The sequence below is a fragment of the Branchiostoma belcheri genome, unplaced genomic scaffold (assembly GCF_001625305.1).
Source record: "Branchiostoma belcheri isolate BF01 breed outbred unplaced genomic scaffold, Haploidv18h27 scaffold17, whole genome shotgun sequence".
NCBI classification, from domain to species: Eukaryota; Metazoa; Chordata; class Leptocardii; order Amphioxiformes; family Branchiostomatidae; genus Branchiostoma; species Branchiostoma belcheri.
In genome coordinates, this window is record NW_017803157.1 from 844,286 (window position 1) to 871,967 (window position 27,682).

The window sequence follows — 27,682 nt, forward strand, 5'->3', positions numbered from 1 at the left end:
TAAATTGACTGATAGCAGGTTTTACACAACCAATCATTTGGTATTTGCCGTTAATATTTTCACTTCTTTTGGCAAATGGCGCTCAATTTGATCCCAACAACTGTTGTTACTGGTGATACAATGGCTGAAATGTTTCATTTCCACACGTTTCATGGATTAAAGAACAAATACTGAATGACTCTCAGCACCATTTGTGGCATATACAAAATACCAAAGTATTTCTCCACTATTGGTGTTTTTTTGACATCCACAGTAAAAGCTACAAGCAAATGACACAAGTTGAACAAATGCAATGTGGGACTGACAATACTCTATTCAGACCAACACAATCAAAATTTTATTTGAAACATAATGTAAAAGTACCTGTACATGTATTTTGTCACACAGTCAGTTAAAACTTGTTAAACAACAGTGCAAAACTGTTCCTGACTAATCCACCTGATCATGATGCTTTTGTATTCGTTCAGTAAGGTTCTTACACAATTTTCATACACACTCAAGTTTTCAATAGAAACTGAATCATCCTGGACAGAACGAACATCATCTCCAAGCAGATGGTGGATGGAAGATTATAAAATTTTGACTGCCAAAGGTTTCTTACACACATTGTCTCAATGATAGGTAAGGAATAAAATGATTTGGCAACCACGAAATGTTACAATCCTTCACCCAAATATCTGCTTGACAGTTACACATCATTTGCATAGCCCTGCACAAGTCCATACAGTTTGTCATGCCTTCTACTGAACTGTCCTCAGTACTGTCCGTATTCAGGATTCCAACCCTTATCACATTTATAACCCTGGAAACAAACAGTAGCTATAGCAGTGCCTAGCTTTTAGTTGCAAAAGCCAAGGCACAGTGTCAAACCAATCCAGCAACACAGTCGCATTTCTCTTCCTCAGAACAAACCTCCACCTCTGGTCTATTGGTCTTTTTCCTCTACCCTCTTGCCAGTGTCATTTCCGAGCAACTGTTCAGGGAAGTCCAGAGGAGTGCTTTCAGTTTGCTAAAACATGGTTGCTATCTGGCTAAGGCGAAAAATAGTTGTTTCTCTCAACCAGACTAAGCCTAGGAAAAACCTGCCGATCTAACTTTTTTTCCCGCTGGAAAATTGGTATGCCAAATGCTAGAAATGAACCATGGGTGCATTGTGGAGAGCAACCCCTCGAATGAAAGCCCTGAACAGTCCTCCATTGCAGATGTACACTGAAATGTGCATTCTGAACACCATGCATTAGGCAACACCATTTCCCTACAAGTATGCCAATGGCAATGCTACATATACATGTTCATCCAGTATGTCATGAGTGGAAATGTTTTTACAGTAACAATATTGTGAAAAAGACAGTGATGAATTCATATTGGGTAAGAACAAATCCATACTGTTTACCACCGATTAAACTGAACTGTTTTACTACCTGGGAAAAATACACACCTGAAAATTCGGTACCAACAACATCAAACCATTACAAGTATGTATACAATACATACAATATTAGTACTAAATCACAACAGTTAACAAATGCCCCCACCCCTGAGGCGTTGCCAAAAACAGAGTGAGACTTTACTTTCAACAGCAAACAAACATTGGAACAAACCACTTTGAGAAGTAACATCAGAACAGTCCATGATTTTATCTAACAGCGTAACAACTCTTACCTAAGTTAGAGAAATGTTGGCAATACAGGCTTGGTTCAAATCTACAGTCTTATCATGACAACCTATAGCTCCTGGAGTATCAACTTTGAGACTGCAGTAGAAATACATGTGCAAGTTTTCTCATTGTAGCAATGTACCCAGCAATTCCCCCTGTATTTACAAACAGTATAAAATTTCCCGTGCTCTCGAGCTCTGAACATCAGCAGTAATTATAGTTTCTCACCCATTTCTTGCCTACCTCTATATTTTTTATTATAGTATCGCATTCTCTCTAAGCTACCAAAACATGCCATTATATCATTATAATACTTCATTTTAAATTCCAAATTGTTCTTATTAGAGTACATGTTAATGCAAAATTTCCTTTTCAATAAGTGGTTCTCAAAAGGTGCAGATGACATAAGACACAGAAGTGTCTAAAAATGCTGTGTGCAACTTTCTTACATGATGCATTTGCAGCAAGCTAGAGCGTTAAGTACATTGACAATTTCCTTTCCAACGATGTCATTTGGCCTCAGTTGTTGTGTACTCATAACAATGTCTATATGTAGCTGTAAAAATAGTCCCCATTTTGTGTACATCCAGATTTTAATCTAGTCTAGCACCACCTACTTCTGAGTGGGAAAATCCCTGTACTACCACATCTCTTCTCACTAAACGTCCATTAGTACACTAGAAGATTAGTTCTATCTTGAACTAGGGGGTCATCTGGAATATTTCTGCCCCTCCTCTTAGCTCTCAATGTTTCAACTGTAACGGTAACATCTCCCAACAGAATTCTTTTTTAGTCCTTTTCCATTCTAATAACTGCTCTCCCCCTACATTTGTACTTTTACCCCGTTATATTGTATACTGTAACCAATAGAAATTTGGTGTATTGAGTGTTTTTTTCTGTCAAATGCATTTTTCTGTAAGTAACATTGAATCATGTTATCATCATGCGGCCAAAAAATCCTGAACTATGAAATCTGCAATAGTAAGAGAATTTCCAAATCCACAATGTCTTTAGCATATCTTACAAACATCTGATGTTCACGTCCAAACTTTCTGCACAGGACCTTAAATTCTTTGCATAGAATGAAGCAATATTGTGGGTTCAAATCTAATACAGGCAGCATGAATTGGCTTTCTGAGCTTCCTTGGCAGAAATGTTCTTTATCCTAAACATCGCACAAACACAAAAAGAAAGCAACAAGATACTGTAACAGCAATACATGGTCTGACAGCTACAGCACAAAGTTTCCTCACATGAACATGTAAACAATGAGCAGCAGCGAATGTGCATGTACAATTCTATCCTTAGGGAGGGTCTCACAAAGTCACAGTCATCTCCAAATGAAGTCACTTTTGTTGCTAGAAAGTAGCCTAAAAGATACATGCTTTAATTTGTGGAATCCAGTGTAATATGTGACCCATGAATGTGCTACAATGTACATATGACTTTGAATCTAATGCCAATCTCACATCACTTTGGCTCTTTCAAAAGCATTTTCATTTGAAAACAGCAGCAACATTTGTGACTATCCCTTATTGCTCACATCAGGATTCACACCATTATTTTTCAACCACCAGAAAACTGTTACCTTGACATCAAAGTCACAATGTATGGTGTCCTTTTTTGTACATACCTTACTTCACACATGGTAACAAGACGTAGTGTTGAAATTTATTAAGTGCAGCGTGCTCAATTTTACCCAAGTACAAGATCCATATTTGGCTGCAAGGTACATGTGTCACATTCGATAACCAGTCTTACTTTAATACTTTTCTTAGCACAAACTCAGCAAAATAGGAGGTTAGAACTCTGTTTTCGGAATTGGTGATCCTTAATTTTCTGTGCATCTCTTTACACTACTTTAGCCAACATTTGGATGATTTCTCAACTGCAATTATTATTTTAAAGTTTGAGCTACTTGTAGGTGGTACAGGTACGTTTTGTTACATAGCAATTGACAGTATTTGATGTACAAAACCCATAGTGTACTGTATGTTCTGTGGTAAAGTACTACTGATTGTCTTCATTGTATCACATTGAGACCTACAATTCAGGAATATTTCCTCACAAAATATCTTCCATATTTTCCATCTACACCTCTAGGGCAACAAAGTTAACAATCCTCAATACACTTGAATAAAGAAAAATTAACAGATATTAAAACACACACATTTTATTTCTAATTAATAACCAGGCAGCAACAAACCCCACAAAACGTCCCAAATATGGTACAAGGTATATACGTATTTACTACATGTAACCTGAGTTACATGTAACTCTCATTCAATTTGGATATTGGTGCATATAGCAAGCCACCACCTTTGTACATACGTAAGCTAATCATGGCATATATCAAGTCTTGATATACATGTGTATGCCAATTTGAGAAGCGCAGTGTCCTAGCCAGTGCCTGTCTTTCTGTCAATTGATAGAATTTTTTCTTACAATGGCAAAAAAAAGTTTGACGGACAAAAGTTAGTGTCTTGATTTTATACATATTACATATGGAAAGAAAAGTGATTAAAACTAACATTTAACATTAATGTTGTAATATATGCCCCTCAAAATGCAGGAAATAGCATTTCAGATTAAAAATTTTCCTGGGGGAGAATTCCCACAGACCGCGCTAGGATTTTTGTGCCTCTGGTGCTTAACATGATGTTACGTCAAACAAAATTGAGATGAAGGAAAACAAATCAGGCTGGCTAGAACACTGGTCATCAGTCAACAATACTGGTTACTCTAGACAGCATCAAGCTTTCAAGATTGAACTGCAGTCAATGATCCTAATCAAAACTTCAGCGTTGTCTACATACCATAGCTGCGGGCATGGCTTAAGTTGCTGCTTTATGAAAAAATAATACCTGCTGTCTACGAGCAATATTTCTGACATGCATACATCCTGTCAACATTAAGAACCCTTTAGTTATTTGGTGCATGGCAAACATCATTATAGGTTAAACCATGCTGTAATCATTATATTCTGTGCACACAGACTATAGCAAGCCTCTGACATCTCCTTGGAGATGACAAGTCATCAAGGAGACAGCTCTTGTTCCTTCAGAAAACGTTTAAGAACATGAAGGTGTTAAGGTGTGTGCTACAATTCAGAAGGTCCATCATCACAAATTTCTTGAAATTCTGCAACTTCCTTGCCTTTTCTACACCTTTTCACCAAGCAAATAACCTGGTGACACATTTCATATGACCATTACTTCCTCAACAGCTTCCCACCAAGCTAAATCTAATGACATTCCAGTACATCTATAGACTTTCTGCTCCAGTCAAAACCTTCTGATGTGCTTCCCATGGCTTTAATAAACCCTGAGAAACTTGAGCTCTATCTAGACTGTCTTATTGATTAGGATCTTTTGCAGACTTTCAAAATGGATTTCTCTGTACAGTTTTAGTCAAGTTTGGAAATTTCCACACTCATTTGTCACTTCCCCCTCTAGCACAGCACAGCAAATAGCTCCTGTCTTTATCATGCCTATCTACATCGTGTTAGATTCTTGAATATTACTACAGAGAGTTAAATCTGATAAGGGGGCTCTTCTCTAGTGCTTCTTGGGGGCAGGAAAATCTTTTTTAGTCCACCCACACACACAACACAACTTGTACAACCAAGATATCAGTCTTGGCTACCGTTCATTTGTTTCTGTTTGTGCGTCGTTGAAAGAAATCTTAAACATCCAATATGACAAGCAGCCACTGTACGAACAACTATAGTATATCCAAAATAAAACAAAAAAAAAACACCATCTAAACAATTGTGCACCATAAATGGAATGGTTGACTTTGTGTGCATTAATAGGATGAAGCAAGCACGACCAGTAGAATATAATAAATGGACAAGATATTTTCTTTCCTTGACTTGGATATTTCCACATGGTACTAGTATGCCAGTTGGATCTGTTGCCTCAACTATGTACAGAATATGAGATACATATCAGTTCTGCATCAGTGTGTAATGGAGTGGAGGGTGGTTAATGCCTGCAGGGATGCCAAGAAATCAGACAAGAGAAAGGGATTTAAGCTGGGATACCCTTGAGAAGCATTTGAGAGTTGGAGATAGAGTTGCACAGATTTGCCAAATACAGACTGGCTAACACTTCATCTGGAACTATTATAGTGAAACAGCTCTACTTCAGTGATTTAACAGGATTAATCACTTTCCCATAATCCTTTGCATAGCTTTGACTTTTAATCCCAAAATGCATCAAAATCCTTGACGCCCGGCAGCCATTTATCCCAGTTTGACGTAACCCTGCAAAACAGGCGTGAAATAGACAGTTTTTCTCAATGCACCAGTACCATGCAGGGTCATTTCGAGCTGGGATGAATTTGATATGGCTGCTGAGTGCCATGTTGAGTCCAGACAATGCATCTGAGAACTTGAGGCCAGAGTTTAGCAAAGGATTATGTGAAGTGAATGATAAAAGTTACACTGGTAGCTAGGGAAGCCTCACTGTATCAGGCAGTTAATATGGAAAGGACATAATCACATGGACATACATGTAGATGTACATGGTAATGTGGCCAAGGTCTGGAGCAGGTAGCTAGGTAAACTGACTGGATAGCCCTATCACGTATCAGCCATGGCCACTCTTACTGGAGGAACTGGTGGAAACTTCTCTGCGCTAATGCTTGAGTTGCAACCACCGTTCCCGCAAAGTTTTTATTGCATAGCACATTAACAGGCAGTGCATCAGTCGTCAAAAACAACTAATGCTAACCTCAACCTGTATTCATGTTATCTGTTAGCAATAGAAGTTAACAACACACAAGGTGTACAGGCATATAAAACAAAATGGCAACACTAAGATGTCACAAATATGCAAATTAGGAACACACATATGCAAATTAGGACTCGTTTGCATATTTGTGGCAATTGAAGTGCAGCCAGTGCAAATCGGAGGCTACTGTGGACCTAACTGACAGCCATGCTTGATGCTACAGCCAACCATGCGCATATGATCATGAACAGACTACATTTATGAGCACATTTTATTTGTAAAATCTATACTAATCTCCCCAGCGGTCATTAGTCCTGCCTAGCGATGTCTTCTGCGTCTTTCATGGGCAGGTGAAGCTGCAGGGGGTCCCTAAGTCTCTTCAGGTCCACCTCACACTGGTAGATCTGGCTCTTCAGGAAGTTGTACTTCTGAACGTCGAACTTGACCTTCTTGGCCTTCTTGTGGAAGCCCAGGAGGTACTGACGGTCTGCAGCATCCTGGTACACATACTCCTGTAGGGGGAGGGGGGCAGAAAGGTAGGACATGTTTAATCTTCCTGCATAAAAGATGATAACAGTCAGTTAGAGATGAAATGATGGTGCAATGCTGAATTTTATAGTCAGATCATTCTGTAATCTTAATAATGATAAAATATTCTTATCTACCTCAACAATCATGCTTAATCCTATATACAGACTACAGTCTCAACAGTCTTTTTAAGCATGTGAGATAACAAATGATTCTGGTAGTCTTTCTTATTCTAGACTACTTTCCCAACCCTTTGACTTTTCTGTAAATGTCATGATACATGTACATGTACAAGCTAAAGATGCACACAACAAGCCAAGCTCCCTACCGGAAGTCACAAAACACCATAACAACAAGATAATGCTGTCAAGTTAGTAAATGTAATGGAAACAAAAATAGTGATGAAAGAAACACTCAGGACCAATCAAACTATTACAGTAACAGATCAAAGTACAGAAACAACAAAGGTATGCAGTCAAGTATAGAATCTGATATGTATGTTCATGAAATAAAAAAAAAAGACCTGGTTAGTACTGTGTCAATGTTAACAACACTGGTCACTTTATACTTGAAAAGACACAAATTGTCATGGCAAAAAAAAAAAAAATGATACAACTGTGCCTAACTATGAGAAGGAACGCAATGTTTTTGAAATGACATGTTATACACAACAGTGCATCTAGCAACAGTGCATCCAAGTTCAGATGTTGGCTCTACAGTTTTATGGTGACAAGTTTATAAAATGACTTTTCAAATTCAAAGTGACCACTGTTCGATAAAAAAAAATAGATCATGATACAACACCTGTCTCGTGACAATGAAGTAAGCGTATGCAGCCATCGACATCGCATATCCAGTAAAATACGTCACGGGTTCCATGATATCCCACGAGTATTCCCACCAAGTCAGGCGAGCGAACAGGCCGAATTGCAAGGCCATGTACGCGAGCCCGGAGTACACTATGAAGGTGGTGCGTTTCTCAGCACGTGTGTCAAGCTCCTTTCTAACCTAGGGGTACAAACATCAGGGACGGGATTACTCACACAGACACGGGAACGTCACGGTACAATAGTCAAAGGGCAGCTTCTGAACACCGGTGTGAGAACAGGTAAACTTTTGACCAATGATAAACATCCACAAACTTTTATCTATTCTCACACTTGCATCAGGTTTGGGGTTGCCAGAGGATGTCATCCATATAATCAAATCAACATGGCCTAAGGATCAAATTTAGAGGTTGTAAAATACTAATACATGTATGCCACAAATTGCACTAGTTCTCACACCAGCGTTCTGGGCTCCCCTGTACAACAACCACATCCTGCCATGCCCACTGTACCTGTCTGGTTACGGCAAAGTAAGCGTACGCCGCCATGGCCATCCCGTACGTGATGAAGTACGTGACGGGCTCCATGATATCCCAGGAGTACTCCCACCACGTCAGCCGGGCCAAGACGCCGAACTGCAGCGCCATATAACCTAACCCCGCCCACACAAGGAAGCGGCTTCGCTTCGCTGCATACACGTCTATAGCTTTCTTAGCCTGACAAGAACAATCGGTCAGGAGAAATCTGTGAACATTTGGCACCATAAGGGAAAAAAAATCAAGAACAAGAAGATGCAAGAAATCTGTGAACATCTGTTACCAATAGGGGGAAAAAATCAAGATGCACAAAAATTTTCAGACACAGACTATGTAGAACAGTAAACACTACCAGTATGAATATATGGCATATAAACAGCTTTATGACTTGAGCCATGATAACATTTGATACATGTACCAGTGTTTCAGCCTGTGTAATAACTAGTGGCATCACACAGGATTCTACGGTTATCATACAGACTTACAAATGTTCAAAAGAATTCTGCATCACCCTTAGTCCCCTGGTCGGTTCACCCTCCGGAGTTTGGCCATGGGGCAATCCGACCTACGGTAAGGCTGGCACCTTGGGTGATACGGCATACAATGTCTTGTATTCTATTGTATTCTAATGGCAATTAATATCGAAGTTTGAAGAGCCCCCTGTCATTACAGGTGGCTACTGCAGTGGGAGGATGCTGATGTGGCATGTGATATTACACTTCCAATTAAGGAATATTGGCACCACCCAGATATTTTATCCCTGCTTGCTATCATGTCATAATTGTCAGTTAAGGGCTTGAAACAGTTTTTTAAAGAAATGATTGCATTATAAAAAAAATGGGCTTCTAACATCAGATTGCATAGTGGTGTCTGTAGTTTTTGTGTGTATTCATCCCATAACTGAAAATGAGTCATTATCTTTGTCACAAATCACATTTTATAAGTAGGAGTAAAAACAGTACTGGGTAATTAAATTGCTTTGGTTATGGCCTAGCATTTCATTACAATTCCTCTCTGACTTTACTGAATAAAGGCCCACACACTAATGATTCAAAAGGCCTTATTCATGCAATCAGGTTCTAATTTGTTTTAGGCCATCTTGAATCTAATTTGAAGTGATGCTGTCTACGATACGATCTTGATTTATCCAACATGGCCGATGCTAACGTAATGGCGTATGGTAGATGACTTTTTTTGGTTTTGTTAGCTTTATCATATTTCCTTTTCATTATCCAGAGAAAGTTACATTTCGGATACTGTCAATCGAATGAACCTTTTCACGTTTAAGCTAGTGCAGAATATTAGGAAGAAAACTAATCTCGATTAAGACGGTAAAAGTTGAATCTATATCAACAACATCTAACTGAGCGCCTACTTTTGAGACATATCAGTCAGACATACCATAGTGTCTTTTTTGAGCCAGCAACAATTCTTTGTTTTGTAATTTGATGACATCAGTGACCTAATTTTGTTTCTCAACCAGTGCATAAATCAAGCTGCAGCTGACAACAGAGCTGCAATTTTCTTCTAGTAATTGAGCGTTTTCCAGTTCTAATACATGTAATTACTAAGTCTTGCATATCTATCTGATATGTTACATTACTAGTTCTGTGGTGCATTCAAAACTTAACATAAATTTGTTGCCTTCTGATGATGCCAAAAATCCAACTGTTTTTTTTTTTTCAGAAAGATGACGCCATCCTTTTGATTGATGTACTCTGGCCAACTAGGTCGAATTCTAACATATTGTATTCCCACATTATATAAATTATGGATGTGCGCTGTATTCTCAATTGATTCCCATTAAACAAGATGTTTACTTAACGACACGTTGGCTTGATGTAGAGCACTGAAAAATGGTACTGCCAACAAAAGAAATATTATAGCTGGATGAACGAATATTTCAGTGCCAAGCTCTCTCTGTGTATCTCATTTGTCAGAATGTCTACCTTGTATTTTCTTTGGATCAGTGGTTTGGAAAAGCTACATTTGTATGGCTATATATAGCTCACTTTGTGTTGAACAATTTTGCTGTGATAATGAATTAGAAATACAACTCATGGAAAAAATGGAAAATATTCTGTTTTTGCTAAAAGCAAATGTTGGTTTTGCATCTATGTGGTAACATCTGTATGATTATTTTTTTTTGCTGCAAGTACAAAGAAGTAAGAGCTTTTACAGAAAATAGCCCACTAGTCTACCTTTTTATATTCTATCCTTTATAATCTGTCTACATGTATAAAAAGGGGCTTTCTTTGTCATTTACGAGATTAGAACTGCATCTAAAGGACGTGAGTGTCAGTGATATGACTCACATTACACCCTCCATCAAAATAACTGCAATGTGAAGACCATTTTCTACACCATACTAGGCGTGAAAATTATTCTGTGGAGCAAGAAATGACTAGCCTGGGTGCCATCCTGGTTAGTTTACGTCTGTTCCGATAGTGGCAGGTTGGTAGGTTCTTACTATAAGCTCAGTGTTTTCTGCAGCCCTACATGCAGCATTTAACCCACTTCTTGAAAGAATTAATATTTTTCACGTTTTTATGTTTTTTCATATTTTAAAACTAGGACGTGAATACTCCTTTCACACAAAAAAGGCTAGGGTCAGCAGTTTTTTCTAGGGTTGGTTGGGAAACAGTAAAATTTAAAATATTTTTTCCCAAGGCCTTATGTATCTTTCCTTTGTGTTGGGTTTTATCATTTACTTACATGTATGTGTGAATAAAGAATACAACACAAAACAACTGCTAAGACGTGACTGACCTTCTCCAGAGGTTCAATCTCCACCTGAAGGTCCTCCATCTTCTTGAGGATGTCCTGTTCCCTCTGCAGCTGGAACTGCTCGATGTTGAGGGACGTGTGCAGCTGGGCGATCATGGCCTTGATGTCATCCATGGTCGTCACGTCCTCAGACATGGACAGTAACCTCCCTGGAAGACATGACAAAACAAGCTGCCAGGGGGCCCAAACTAAATCCCTATATCTTCCCTGTGGAAGATTTCATACATAGAATTAACAAAGTTTTAATATCCAGAACATGCTGTATACAAATGTACAAATTATAGTACATACTAAATCCTACATAAATATCTAGGTGCATCGTTGCACCCAAAGTAAAAAAAATAATAAGTACACAGCTCCTACATGTATGTTCGGTGCAGAGCATATTTTATTGGACCACATGTCCCATGTAAGTAATTGGGCAGTCTTCCAGAACTAGGCCGTAGCTGCTACCTTTATTTCTCATTTCTTAAGACGACATTTATGTATGACCTGGTCAACAGGCTTGGTGTGCTGAATGTCTTAAAGGTGACATGATCAATGGAGGGGACTGATCATGAGTGTATTACCTGTGAGAGATTAGGCCATGTTGATTTGAATGTATGGATGACATCCGCGCGCGCATAAATTTTCGGCCGTTTCCAGAAAAAAAGTTTTCAACCATATTGCAAATCGTAAAAAAATGAGCAAATATATACTGTAAGTTGCAAAAAAAATTTTGGAGAACGATACAAATGTCGTAGAATACCAAAATCAAACGAAAAAGACGAAAATGTAAAGAACTGAATTTGAAGACTAGATTATTCACCATACCAAACTCCGTGTCATTTGTTTAACCTTCATATTCGCAACCACATAGATTTCATAATGAAAGCAACTTTTTTTTTTATTCGCACGCTCGCATTGGTTTTGGGGTTCCCAGAGGATGTCATCCATGGAAGTGTTTCAAGTACAAGTCTTTTCACCAGTTGAACTTCCTACATCTATCTAAGTATAAAATCTCAGATGGCTTTGCAAGGAACACAAGGTTATCGCAATGTTTCCAGAACATACCAAACACTTTCACACATTAGCACCCGAGGAAGTATCACACTTCTGAGCTGGTCCCTGCCCACCTGGAAAGTCTCTGGATTTGAAGGTGTCAGTCAAATGGATTAACTGGCATTAATGTACCAACTTAAAGGTTTCCCATACGGCCATCTACATCTGCATCTAGATTGATTTTCTAGTGGCGTTGTGTGGCATAATGGTTGGGCATTTGGCCCAGAACCCATAGGTCCTGGGTTTGAATCCCTGACAATATCCCAATGCTGTGCCCTTGGGAAAGGCATTTCACATGACTTTCCTCATTTCACACAGGTGTACAACCAAGCTGTGGTTGGGGGATGTCCCTTGGATAGGACGTTAAATGGAGGTCCTGTGTTTGGAGAGAGCCACACCCTACCCCACACCCACATGTATGCCTGTTAGAGACTTCAAACCCCACCACACCTTTTGAAAAATTAGGGCTGCCCCAGAGTGCCAGGATCAAATACTAGTTATACTGCTGGTACTTGGAAGTTCGTGATTTAGGCCATATTGATTATATGAATGACATCCTCTGGGAACCCCCAAAAACTGATGCAAGCATGCTAATAGCAAAAAGGTTTGGCAAAGAAATGTTGCCTTCATTACAAAATCTATGTGGTCATGAAGGTTAAACAAATGACCAAGCACATTGAGTATGGTGTGGCGAATAAGAGACTCTTCATCTTCATTTCTTCGCATTTTTTTCTTTTCCTCAGGAATTGATTTTGGCATTCCTCAACATTAGTATCGTTTTCCAATATCTTTTTGCAATTTACGGCATATATCTGCGCGCGTGGATGATGGTATGACATGTTCTCATCTAGTGTGACAATATCTCTGTGGTAATTTTATGGGCTTTGCCTATTCCATCAGTACCTAATTAATCGAGCACAATGACAGCCCCCCGATGCACAGATGACGTCCCATTTCATTCACAATCCAATTTCTCAAAATTGCATATTACGACAATGACCTCTGGTTTGGAAATGACGGCAGCTGTGAAAGGACAATGCCAGATAACCTTGGATATAGAACTCAGCAAACATTCTGGAGTTTATGAGGTCAAAGTGCCTCCAGGCAGTAGGAGGTAAATGATCTATGTACTGATGAGCACTACCGATCTCTTACAGAAAGTGCAAAATAGCAACGGTGCAGATAACATTACTCGCTAAAAGCATCCTCTATTATAAGTATGTATAAGGGAGAAACGACTGTGCATCTTGCCTAGTGGTGACAGTTTTGGCAAATGTAGTATAGTATTTTTCTTCATTTTTTTGAACGAAATTTGGCAAGCTCATCCGTAATATTTCAACTTGACACGTGATATGCAATTATAGCACAGGCAGGTTGGTAGGTTGAACCAACTGTCTCTGTTCCAGTATTTAGATCACTTCAAGCTGTGATTCCAGGGCTTGAAATACTGGGCGCATATGCACCTTTAGTATAGGTTAAATTGGGGCTGTGCAGGTATTTCTGATGTCTACCTGCACCTAACCTGCACAGGTCCACGTACATGTACTTGGTTTATATACAAAGTGGACATTCACTGTCACCAACACCAGTATGAAATATAAAAGAAATGATGGCAGTGGTTTCTGAATAGTTTCTAGTATGATCCATACTTCTCATAGTCTGACTGATGCAGGTAAAACTTGTCTGATGCGGGTAATTTTCAATGCCGAAAAAAGTATTTTAGGTCCAGTGGATACACATACATTGTAATACAGGGACATGTCCTAATCCACTTCATGACAGTAAAACACATCAGCCACCTATGGGGTCCTTGAGAAAGCCCTCATAGGTTGAGCTAATTGACTTGCATGGTGAGCTTCCTCTCAACACAGCCTCTTTGCTGCTCTCTCTCTATATATAGAGATCCCGATATTGGGTAATAATCCATTCTGACCCGTAATTAAAAGCCTGGCTAACCACAGACATCAGTCATCTTCCTAATGGCATATTCCCCCTCAGGCACTACTTGTAGGGATTCCAGTGCACCTGCTACATGTACACACCATAACCTTTCTGTTCACCCCCCTTCATAAAACCTTTCATGTAAACAAACATGACATGTATATTTCATTAGTTAATTTTTGTATACATAAAACAAGTGATAAAAAGGAGATGTACCGTAGTCATTTTTACAAATTACATTCAATTCCAAAATTGGGGCTGTATACCCAATAACTGTACATGTAACTTACCTTGGTCTGGTGCCTGGACAGTATACATGGTGTCGTTGATAAGAAGTTTGAAGTCATTCTGCACCAACTGGTCGATGGTGGTTGATTGTGCAATCTTCACATCCTCTGTTTCAGGACAAAAATTACATTATAACATTGTTAGTGCCATAAACATGTATCTAGACAAGAGATACAAACATTTAATAACAAAAGGAATATATGTGCAAAATGTAATGATATCATATAAATGTGATATAATCAATATAATTGAAAAACATGTTTCGATGAGCGATGAACCATGAAAATCATACTGATACAGATAAAGCACTGTATAGTTTTCCTATTATTCTCTAGACATGTAAATCAATGCAATAAGCCCCAGTTGGGTATAATATACTTCACTGTTACTGTCAATTAATTAACAAGATAATTGATGAAACTTATGGTATGATAATTATGGATATTACACAAACTGCATATTTCAACTTAGAATATCATATAAAGTAAACTACGGTCGGCTTTGGCAAAGGTTTGAAATTTAGAAGAGTTCTTTTTTGTAGTATACCTATTATGATTAATTCGTGAATTTTTTTTTTGGGGGGGGGGTACTTTTATGTTCGGGGTTTTCGTTGTCACTAAATGGTACCACAAAGTTATCATTACCGTGAACAAATAATTCACCGACTTTCTTTTTTCTGCACCTACCGCCACCATACACATATCGTTCTGTGAACAAACACCTCCATTTTTCTCAGACCGCAAACTTTTAGGAAGGTAACATTTGCAAAGCAAATGCATAATGTTTACCTTTAGTACATTGTATATAGTTTAGTACATCTGTTAATTTTTACTCAAACACATCCATATATATGGTCAGACAGGAGTCTAAATCCCTCTTGCTATAAAATTGATGTAACCCAACTCTAGTTACCATCATGATGGTAACAGACAGTCTGGTTTAGGTCATTGACCTTTTTGATTTGGAGAAGAAGAGGAAGAAACTGACAAAAAACAACACGTCTTCCTGCATAATTAAAGTATACAGTGACTGACCAGTTGTGTATATGGCAGTCCTCTCAATGCCCCCATCTTCATCCTTCAGGTACCTCAGGAAGTCCCCTACTGTGTTACTGATGGGTTTGAGCGTGAACCTACACCTGCAGGATAGAAAAAAATAGCTGTTACCTTTGTGAAAAATGGAGGTATTATTCTTGGTATGTCTTTGTGTTTGTGAAAAATGGAGGTACTGTTTTATGCTACATGACCTCCTTGACAGTTGACAGCTGGTGTTTTCAATAAAGATGGCGATTGCAAAACGAGACTGCAAACAGGTTACGTTGCATCAGTCTAGGCTAATGGAGGTCTTTTTCAGCAGATCTTCGACCCCTCCTAAAAATTTTTGTCATCCATAAAGGGAGACATTACCAAAGGAGATATTGTCAACTATTTAAAAGATAAAAATTGCAACCACTGACCTGTCATTCTTAGATGGCAGTGGGACCGTCACACTGGGCAGCCCGCTTCTGTACTCAACTGTTACTTCTGCAAACAAACAAACAAACAAACAAACAAAAACAGAGATTGACCCAGTGTTGACGTCACACGTCCGAGAAGCAACTTATAACAAGCCTCACTGGATCAGTCTATGAAAGAAGACGAGATTAACTGGTTGCAAGTTCTAGGTGACAACCATTCTTTCTGTTGGTTCAAAAGTTTGAACTTCAAACACAAAACCAGACATTGACTGAGTATGCTGAAAGAACATTAACGGGTAGTGCAGTGTCACTGAAGTACAGGCATACTTATTGAAGAGGCATATACACAGACAGAAAAAGTGTGTTCTATTGAAGCAGGTTGAATGTTTCCTTACCACTATAGTTCACAGCTGACGTACTAAAAGCTAGCCTGGCACACATCCATGCATGGCAGCCCTGAGGTATCTGCAAAGAAAAGACAGAATTACGTTTACCATCTGACTGCAAAAAGCTCACATATATATTGGGTGCACTGCTCCAATACAAACTGGAGCTGTGAACCAATTTTTTTCTTTGAGTACACCGGTGAATCAAATATTTTCGCATATTTTCGTTGGGTACACCAGTGCCCTGAAATGTTTGAGTTTAAGTTTGAGCTCTGGCATATATCTTAATGTACACATGTATTTATACAGCACACCTTTTTCAACCTCTTTTAAAAACAAATATGCTATGATCCAGCTGTCTTTGGTAAAAATCTTCAATCTTTTACAAAACCCAGTTTAATAATAAACATATAGTTTAATTACGCATGGATTATAATATGGGGAAAAAAAAGGGAAGAAAAGCTGAAATAAAACTGTTTCAGAACTTTCTTCGGTAAATGAAGACTGTGACCCCAAGCCATGAAGCTATTAACAGTTAGTGGGGGCTGAACATAACTACACCTAAATGTCCAATGCATGGATGCCTTCTTTCATCTGATCCATACACGGCAATGATTACAGTTAAAGACCTAACATCTAGCTGCTGGAGGCTAGAGTTAGATCCCAAAATTGGCCTGTCCCTGGTGCTGAACAGCCCGAGGTTATTGATTGAACCACATGGACCATTGATTTCCCTGAAACTTATTGATTACCAAATGGAGCAACATTCTGCATGTGTTTAAAATGCATAGTAGGGTCCAACCCTCCTGCTAGAAATCACCCAAGGATGTTGTTTTGGATTATGGTTCTTAGTTGCTTGATCACCTTTATTCTTGCCCCTTTCTGTTGAAATCTAACAATTCAAGGATGCGAGGATATTCTTGAAGAAAATTTCATTGATTTTTCCATCAGGCGTAACATTGTTAAAGGGAACAAGCTTAAAACCTGAACCTACAGTGGAGGCCTACGGGTCATGACCCTTCACCCAGTTTTTAACAAAGGAAGAGAAGAAACGGCAAATTATTGGTCTATCAAAAATGACATTAACATGACTGGAATAATAAGAACACAATTATTGAAAGGAAATTTTCAGAACAGGGTAAATTCTTTGCCATCCTGATATGTCCTAGCTGTAGAAAAGGCATACCAACACCTATATTTTATAATCTATCTTCGTGATCTATCTTTATCATCTATCGTGGTAAGTGTTGACATAGTTCTCTCAGTCAACTTCATATTATTATTAGTGATGCTGAAGAAAAGTGAAGGATGTCACTTCAAACGTCCAGAAGTAATCTCCATATTTTGTCCAATAATATTGAACTGTCCTTGAATATTGTTTACTTTATCAACATAACACCTATTTTTGTTCACAGTTTACAGCCACTATTGATTATCTAATGCGATGGCAGTGTAGTCACATTTGCCAGCTTCCATGCTTGGATGTATTAGACTAAGTGTTTTGTTGATAATAAGAAAAGTACATGCCAACAGAAAGCAATGAAACACTTCCAATCATCATCAATCACTAATTCTGCCTCTCAAAATCAATATGTAGAGAGAAATTGAGGTCAGCGGGCAAATTACTTAGTACAAAGGTGGGATCGTGTGGTGTAGTGGTTGGGTGTTTGGCCCAGAACCCATAGCTTATGGGTTCGAATCCACAACTTTGGGAAAGGCTGTTTACGCTGCTTTTCTCACTTAATTTAATTCAGGTAAAAATTAGTACCTAGAGCTTTGGTTAGGGACTTCAATTCCCCCGGATAGGATGTTAAAAAGAATCTAATGCCCCGGTGTGCAATGGTCCAAACACTACTATCTGGTGATTCACTACAGACTGTAGCAAGAATAGAGTGAAATTTACACTAATGGAGATCACAATGCTACAAACAAATTATCTCTTGCCATTACTGACACATTGCTCTACATCTCTATACAGATAGCTATATTAGTCCTAAAGGATGTCTTCAATGATTTCCAAAAATATTTTTCCTCGTTACTGTTGATATACACATCTGCAACCTGCACCAATTTCCTAGGTTTTAAATTGGTAAGTACACACACATATTATTTGGCATATTTGGAGTACATTCCTCAAGCATGCTTATAATAATACATGTAAGTGTAACAGTTAAATTATGCTCCCTTCTACTGCGCTGCTCATAGAAAATTTATTTCATCACAATGAATATTGCATAATGCTGTTTTAGACAAACATAATACAATTTCCAATTATACTATTTATAGACATTATTACATAAGGGTCCTAAAAGCCAGCAACCCATTCAATTCCATCTCTTTATGGTCTAGACTTGTAGTGCTTCATTTGAACTGAGTGGAGATCAGTCTGGACTGATGAAATGCCACAAATTCCCCTACATTAACGAGCTGGGCATGTCCATACTCAAATGAATTTGGGACAACGCAAGCCAATTCCAGTAATGGTCCCAAGAGCACAGCAAGGATGTACTTAGCAAGACCCATGTCAGACACACACTTCAGCAATGACCACAAATAAGTCAGGCTAACCACAGGTACAGGTACAATGGACAATCTCATTATAGCAAGTCAACTAATCACCTTTATGATATAATTAAACAAGGAATTGTTAACTCAAGCAACTGGATAAATTTTGAAGACTGTCAGATGTTTCAAGACTATAGGTGATCCCAGACTTTCTGACTGATATAATTAATGGCCAACAATTTCTACTTGAAACATCGGACAGTTTTTTTTAAAATCTATCCAGTTGCTTGAGTAGTAATTCCTTGCAAATTCTCATTACCTGGATGTCTAATCTTCATCGACGCACCTTTACAATTGTTCTCTACCTGTTATTTATGTTAATGTAATCAACAATTGTTATTTACAATTACATCATTACCCTTGCAAACTAGCAAGGAAGAACAGTAATATGAGTATGTAATGTATTTAACACGGATGGAGAACAAATAAACAAAAGTTTTATATTTTTCTTGAATGTCAAGAATATACTTTATACTAGGTATAGAATAGTACTAGTATATCTTGACATGAACTCTACACAAATACCCATTGTGCACCCAATGTACCCAAATGCACGGCTCTAATTTTGGGTCATACAATCATATAATTTACAAGTGCATAATTGTACTCTGAGTATTATTTCACCAGATAGCATTTTGTCAGAAAGACTAGTTGTGGGGACATTGCCTGTGACTGTTATCAGTCTAATGGTGGAAATGGCTACAGGCCGAGATCTGGGAGTGTTGATTGGTTAGCACTCCAGGGTAAAAGCCACAGCTCCGATCTAGTTTGAGACAAATAGCTTTGGTGATATAATGGGCACAATCCACAAGACTACGGGATAGGTGAGGTGAGGTAAGGTGAGCTCAGCTAATGTCAATAATGGGGTGGAGAGATGTGTTTTCAAAGGGCAGGGCTAGAAATACTGGGTGCATAGTGCAGGTATTTCTGATGTCTACCTGCACCTAACCTACACTCTACTGTGTTTAAATACAAATGTAGACTTGTTTGTGGACTTTTGCTGCATTCATTGTACAGTTACCACTTGGTAGTACAAAGTATACATGAAAACATGGCAATAGTTTCTAGCAATTCATGTTTGCTGTAATGATATTCATTATGTCTATTCTCCACACATGCCCTTGTCATCTAGTTTAGTTATCAATGCAATTATGTTATAGACTCAATCTTATGACACTCAAACATCAAAATGCATTCTCTCCTGTAGTAATATATGTTTTGGTATATGAATTCCAACAGTACACAACACTTTTAACCTTTTATAATTCAATGACAACAGTAATCCATCTTAATTGATATAATATCATAAATATGCCAGATTCCTTCAGTCATTGTACACAAGATGTATTATTCATATTCTTATATTGAATAAAGAAGTCAACCAGAAATGAAATCTTTTTTAACCCCATGACATTGGACCCTTTCTAAATTTGGACAAACTAGAAATTCTGTTTTTGATTAGCCTATTTATGTATCATTAAGTAAGTTGTCAATAAGAGTGGGGGCATATAGCAAAATTAATTCAAGTAGTGGCAAGCCAGTATCAGCTGTAGAAAAAGTTTCGTTCTTTACCTCAATAGAGAACGGCCACCTTACCTTGACATTGTGCAAATTATATACATAACCTGAAGAATAGCTTCACATTTGTGCTGAAAGGCCAAGAAATCCCCTTACCCAACATTAGAGGGACGCTTCAGATGGAATCTTGAGTACTACCTACCAATCACAAGGGAATCTAGGCCGAGAAAAGTCCACTACGTATGCCTCACCTGTCATAGAAATACTCAACCTGCATAATCTGCAAGTCATTAAACTTTCAGTACATCGATTCGTGTGCTTTCAGGATCATCTTATCCTTTGGAACGACTCCTTTCCCCAGTTTGTGAGTCACTTTTAAAACATCATCACATCGGGCAAAAGGAACCTAAACCGTCCTGGGGTCCCAGGGGAGCACGGACATTATTCTAACATCAATAATTCAACTAGAATAATTTCCTCGTACTAGAGACCGAATATCCATTATGCACGTACCACCGACTGAGTTACACTGTAAGTACATTTTACAGACTTAGCGTTTAACTGAAAACACGGCGACAAAGGGCTACCCGAAATTGCCCTAACCCATCTTGCTGGAATCTCCGGCTAAGTTGAAATGATAGTTATTAGTCTGTATTGTACGGAATGAGAAGTACGCTGGACCTGAGTAATTCAATCCCAGCACTGAGGCTGTTTTTGGTTTACTGTATTGTCAGGTGAGATTAGTATGGGTCAGGTTGTGGTGGTAGATAAAGTGCCACAGCACTAAGCTCGCGATCTAAGGGAATTGCTTCCCTGGGAATTGGACACCGTACATACAATCTGCCTAGCTTGCAAAAATGATATCCATCATGAGTACTGACCATCTATATATATGAGTGTCAGAGTGGGGGAAAAGTGGTGAGAAAATTTGAAAAGTGTGTAGCAATTTGTATGTAACAGAAAAATAAGACTGAAACAAATTGATTGCACATGTACATGTGTGACAATAACTTGAATAAGGCCTACGTGATAGACACAAAATTTACAAAAATGTACAACATAAAAAATTTACATTTACTGTAATTCACCTCATGTTCGCAGTAAACAGGTCCGGGTCTGAGACAAATAGACATATGTATGGAGGTGGAACTATATGTTCGCGGTGAAGGTAGGTGCAGAAGAAAGAAAGTCAGTGAATTATTTGTTCGCGGTAATGATAAGTTCGCAGTACAGAAATGACCGCGAAAACCACAAGCATATAAAATTACCCCGAAAAAATCGTGAATTACAGTATGACTTCTAACAAAGTCTAGATATAACCAGTATGATGACAGCATTTCTAATATGTGCTAATACCCTTAACTTTGCAAAGCACAAATGTTCTATACAATCATGTACTTCCACAGTCTCTTTAGAATAAACATAGACAACGACCATCCATTGCATGAGTGGAATAAGGCCTAAAAATTATTGCTGGAAGTAGTGCACCCACCATATGGGCACGTATTACCAGTCAGGCCATATCGATTCTTCTGCCGCTGTATCAAATTTTCATGTTACTGATTAAATACTCTTGACGTAATTTCATGATACAAAAGTCCCAGCCACGGCATATATATTTAGAACCGTAACAAATCTGCTTTTTTGCATGGCTGGTTTGGGAGGAGATTTTTCATTACTGGAATATGGAAATTTTTGGCAATGAATATCAGTTACAAATTGTTACATAAGACTTGTACCTGTACTTAACTGTAGTTAGTCACAGCATAGTATGATAGATTTCAACACCCTAAGGGACAATATATAAAATTAGAGTTCCATGACCACATACCTTTGGCAAATGTAGTTAACCTTTATTGACTGATTATTGATTATGCAGATCTTTCAAAAAGACTTGCCAAACCAGCTGATCATATTTTCCACCCTATATATCTCAACAAAGAATGTTATTCTAATATTTCCTCATAAATTATGCAAATGAGGTCCTGATTTGAATAAATTATGTGAAAATGATGCAAGTATGAAATTCCTGGCACTAACAAATTATATCATTTTCTAATCAATTAAGCAGATTAGGTATTCTTTGACATAATTAAAATCTGCTTATGTTCCTCTCAATCTCAATTACATGCGTCACAAGTCTGAATAGTCATATCGTGGAATGCAGCAGATTCATAGGATTTTCTCATGTGGTGATACCCTAATTAGTATGTTGTGTGGAAGATCGATGTGTGGGTGTGATATGCAAACGCTACCCAAAACACAACCCTCAGCCTCTTGGGCAAGGTTAATATTTGAAAGTCTTCATACAGGGAGACAGCTAGTAAACTAAAATGATAATTTTCTCAATTTTTCTACCTAAAATCTACCGCGTACATGATCTTGCTTTTAAACGATTATCTTAAAAATGTACAAAATATCATATACATACACACACAGACAGATATAGAACATCTTGCAAATTGTAGGCAAAGAAATTACATGTCACCTTTTGGTTTCCGTTCAGTACCACCGCCACCCCCCGCCCCATAAAGATGTCCTACCGTAAAATTTAGAACTGTGTTGCTGCCTTGACATGGTAAGGACATTACCACATTATCTTCCCTTATTTAAACTGCCACTTACAGTAAGTACAGTCTCAGTTTACAAGTTACCAGAACACATGCCACTGGAATAGTAAGGCCTAGGAAAATAAATGTTGTGTTTCCTGTTTCCCGACCGACCCTAAAAAAACCGCCGACCCTAGCCTTATTTTTGTGTGGACCCCTGCATATTGCTGAACCAAAACATTTTGCACGACGCTACCGAGAGAATCGCTGTCATTGGTGGAACATCGGGCGCCCCGCTAGCGTTTTGAAGTCGTGTAAACAACGCTAATAATTTGTCTGATTTGTTTGTAAAACAAAGCCATCGACTCCGAAAATAAGTTTAAAAGCCGATACATTTACGAACTAATCGTAGAAAATTCCCTACCGTACTGCACCATCAGCATGCGGCGGCCGCAAAAATTCGGCAACGCGAAAGAAAAATGTCTGGTCCATGATAGCAGTATTTCTCATAAAAATAATGTATATGATTTATTTTTCCCTCTTTGTCGGTCTTTTAGTCCCAAAACGTCTAAAAAAGCGGAAATTTGCCCATAAAACCGGACGAGGAAAGGTAGCTATCGACGTAAACAAATTATAAGCACATGGCGAAAACAGTAAAAATCGGCAACGGGACAGAAAAATGCCTGGTCCATTTATCGATATTTACCATGAAAATGTCGTCTGTGGTGTATTTTTCCTCTGATGTGAGTTTTTAGGTCGCAAAACCTCTAAAAAAGCAGAAATTTGCCCACGAAAACGGACTGGCAAGGCATGGGGGAGGGCGCTGTTGACGCCTGCATGACCCCCAAAGGTTGAAGGTCATAGGGCACGTCCATTGCGCAATAACCTTAAATCGCCGATTTAGCTAATTTTTTGGGGTTTCAAATTGATACAATCACACTATCGATTTTTAGGCAAACAAAGGGATAGAAACCAATTAAAATTTTGTGCAGATTAATTTTTTTTCTTTAGAATTCTTTTTGTTTCTTTTTTTCTCCCAAATCCCTGGGAGAACCATGAAAACCTGTAGACTTGAATCAGGACCTGAATCTGAATTTAGCCCTGCAAGGGCTAGGGACATCTGTTAAGTTCTTCGAGCTGATCGACCGTTTAAAGCTCCATGATCTGACACCTGAGTACCTGAGTGATGAAATATAATATTGCACAATCGATTTTTCATCATGTTCTGCTTATATAAACACAGCAATCAGCAAAGTACTAAAAAAAAATAAAAAATAAAAATAAAATAAGATAATCCCTACCTACCGACCCTAATTTTTTCTGGACTGAAACAGGAAACACAACATTTTTTTTCCTTGGCCTAACAACACTAGTGTCTATTTACATCAATACTTTCACCACCATACAAAAATACAGCATTTGATTTCCATCTCTTTTTAGTATTTCTGTGTATATAAGCAGGGTTTTATCTAAACAGGGGAATAAGGGCACTGCTCCCTCATGTAACCAGCCAGCTCCCTCATACCAATTTTCAAATTGAACCCTATGTGGCTACTCACACACTTAAAGATGTAAAAACAATACAACAATGCATTCTAGCATTACAAACTGTGATACCCTTATTAGAAAATCCCCCCTCGGTTGCTTCGTTCCTTGCCATGCTTGCGATCTGCTCCCTCATGCTAAATTTTTCTAGAAAAACCTCTGTATAAGGCCTCGTTCATGATTCAAATGTGTTCCGGTTTGGCCACGATCCGAATCGAAACGAAATATATTTTTGCGTCCGTGATTCAAAATTTGCACCCACACTGAAAACGGTTTCACACCTCGAATTGACTTACATTTCATATGTATATCACAATTTCTTTGAACATTTCCTGGGAACCCGGCTCGTAAGGCGGAGAGTTTACGCCTGTTCGGGCGAGTAGTCGCTCGTTTCCGACTCATGGCCTACGAATGCGAATCGTTATGAATCGTTTCAGACCACCTCGCGAGGTGGTTCAAAATAAATCGCAACGGAACCGGTTTGGAGCGTTCACGTTCCCAAATTTATTTTTTAAAATCGAATTGATTCGCAACAGATATCCAATCATGAACGGGGCCTAAATGAAAGAGACAATTAATTACATAGCAACCATTTTTTTCTCGCTTGCCCAATGTTATGGTTCAAAAGCAAAGATTAATGTTTGGCAAAAGCATCAGTCCATATCTACTGTGTGATACCGTGTGGCGTAATGGTTAGGGTGTATGGCCCAGAACTCAGAGGTCCTGGGTTTGAATCCCTGACATGCCCTTACATTTTGCCCCTGGGAAAGGCCCTTTACACAACTTTCCTCACTCCACTCATGTGGAAATAAGTACCTAGCTTTAGTTAGGGATGTCCCTCGGAGAGAATGTTAAATGGAGATCCCGTGTCTGGGGAGAGCCACACCTCAGGCATCTCTAAAGAACCCATCACACCTTTCGAAAAAGAACAGGAGTATACCTCCATGTGCTATGGTCCAAACACCACTATCTAACGGTTGGTGATTCACTACGGACTCCAGGAAGAATAGTGTGGAAATTATACTGATGAAGATCCTATTCAAACAAACAAACTGTCTGCCATGATTTCTTAGAACTGAAAATAGTGATTAGCAAGTTTAATGTTACAGAAAGCCTGATATTATCAGTGGTAATTACCTCAACAAGCCAGCTAGAATAAACTTTACAACAAGCAATTGTGCCAGAAAATATGTTTCTACTGGCAGATCATACACATGGAACAGCAATAACTGTATAATATTGATCTTGGAGTGGATTGTATTCTGTACCATTGGATTATCAGATAGCAAAATGAGAAAGTCAAGAGTGTCCCTTTACATGTCCTGGGGTGGTTTTTAAAGCCTAGAGTGATCTATGGATATATAATATACAGCCAAACTTGTCTAAGATGACCAATCAGGGGAACAAGGAAAAGTGGTCTCCTTAGACAAATGGTCTTCTTACACAAAAAGCATGACAAGAAGACAAAGAACAAGATATTCGCAGCAAAATTTCCACCCATTTTACAATAGACTGCTCCACTGAGCCAAAGTAACATAGGACAAGTGGTCGGCTTGGGCAAGTTCCTTAATGTGATATTCGATTTTGTTTCCTTGTTGTTTATCTACTTAATATCAATGATTTACTTGATACCAAAGATGAACCTGTCAAAAGAGTGTAATATTAGTTGTACCATTTTTATTGGGTCTCTTGTTTAACTCATAAAAAATCCTTTGAAAATATTTAGTATGCAGAAAAAGTTGTGAAAATAGGATAAAATTAAAAGCTGCTGTCAACCAGCTATCATGGAGACTTGCACTGTACAGAAAAAAACCTAGCTTATCAAGACGATCAATCAATTCATCAATCGCCTTTATTTAAACTGCAGGGCCCCATCGGACTTAGCTGCTCTTGTTATGATCAATTATTTGTGCTAAGCAGATTATCATTACTTTGTTGTCAATGCAATTGGGCTCAGTAACGAATGCAATGCATTATTAGAATACTGAGCAGCCAAAATACTCACTGGAAATGTCCTTAGTGCTGAAAAAACAATCTAGATTGACATTACCGGTAGATGTAATAATATCATTTGAATGCATGCTTTATTCTATAGGCAAAGAGGAACAAACTTGTAGTTTGAATACACTTGATAAAATAACCTCTAATATCAAACTTTTTCTTACTTAAGTTACCAATCTTAGGAAAAAAGCATGAAAGGACAGAAAAAAACTTTCACATATGAAGAGCAAGGTAAATAATTTTGGGATCGTTGACCAAAAAAAAAAAGAAAGAAGATATAGTGAAAGGCATTTCGTAGATGAATACTGCAATCAACAAAGTGTCCCTTAGGCACCATTCTAGGCCACAAGAAAACCACTGATTTTTTTTTAAACATGAAACCATAAATCATATTCATGATATTGCCACCACATTAGTCTAACCCCTAAGTTTGACAATAAGAGATCATCATATGACACTAGGGTGGTAACGATTTATATCCCGAGAGATTTGAGACTGATCTCTACACATGGGAAGGGGGTTATTGGGTTATTGACAAACTCATCAGTCACTTTATTAAAACACACACAGAAAGGAAATTTGACCATTTAATCCAATCGTACACCAAGCCAACTCCCAATCAGCACATCCAAATTAAACTGCATTAAATATGAGACAATCCACGACCCAAAGAAAATGTCGTATCCACCAAACAACGACATATCGAAGGAATGATTTTTGTGGCCCCCCTCCCACTTGACTCTTTGGGAAAAGACTGACACAAATTCTAATCTGCGATAACCTCTTCAGACACCTCTTTCCCCCTCTGCGTCGGTCTCTCTCAAACAAACACAAGATCATTATCCAGAACTTAAGCCAACCAAGATAAGCTAATCGCTGAGAAAAATGGGCCATGTAAGTGTTTATTTGTGGGACGATTATCTGTGAGGTACGGTAGGATTTGCTAAGCGGCCCGCAGAGCGGTGTTCCCCTCTTACGCCTCGGTGGCTTTGGCTTGGGGAAAGGGGGCCCAGTAGCCCCTCATCGCCAATGCAGCCGACAACTTCTCCCCCGGAAAACACCCCACAGCAAATCCCCGCTTACCAACCCGCACAGAATTCCTTCGTCAAGGGTATAGCTACGTGAACCTACCTTGTGTTTTGCTGCTGTTGTTGGAAAAGCGGTGGAAAAGTTGGGATGAAAGAATCGAGGGATCCAGCTCGCCACTCGACAGCCCGCCATCTTTTTATGGGCGTTTCTATGTTCCGTAGGAGGGAGGGCGGGTCCGCCTATGGGTCACTGCACTCGGGGTGGGGGATGGCTTTATTATTGAGTAGAGTAG

At 38.6% G+C, this 27,682-nt stretch overlaps 1 protein-coding gene across 1 annotated transcript; it reads right to left on the reverse strand.

The window, feature by feature from the left end:
* Positions 1 to 288: 288 nt before the first annotated feature.
* Positions 289 to 27,618, reverse strand: LOC109466698 (calcium uniporter protein, mitochondrial-like). Its single transcript, XM_019764448.1, has 8 exons — positions 27,493 to 27,618; positions 16,193 to 16,262; positions 15,798 to 15,864; positions 15,376 to 15,479; positions 14,344 to 14,448; positions 11,054 to 11,220; positions 7,726 to 7,929; positions 289 to 6,905 (listed from the first exon to the last, which is right to left on the reverse strand). Exons 1-8 carry the CDS (start codon positions 27,580 to 27,582, stop codon positions 6,702 to 6,704), a joined length of 1,011 nt encoding a protein of 336 aa, XP_019620007.1. The 5' UTR covers positions 27,583 to 27,618; the 3' UTR covers positions 289 to 6,701.
* Between the last annotated feature and the right edge of the window lie 64 nt (positions 27,619 to 27,682).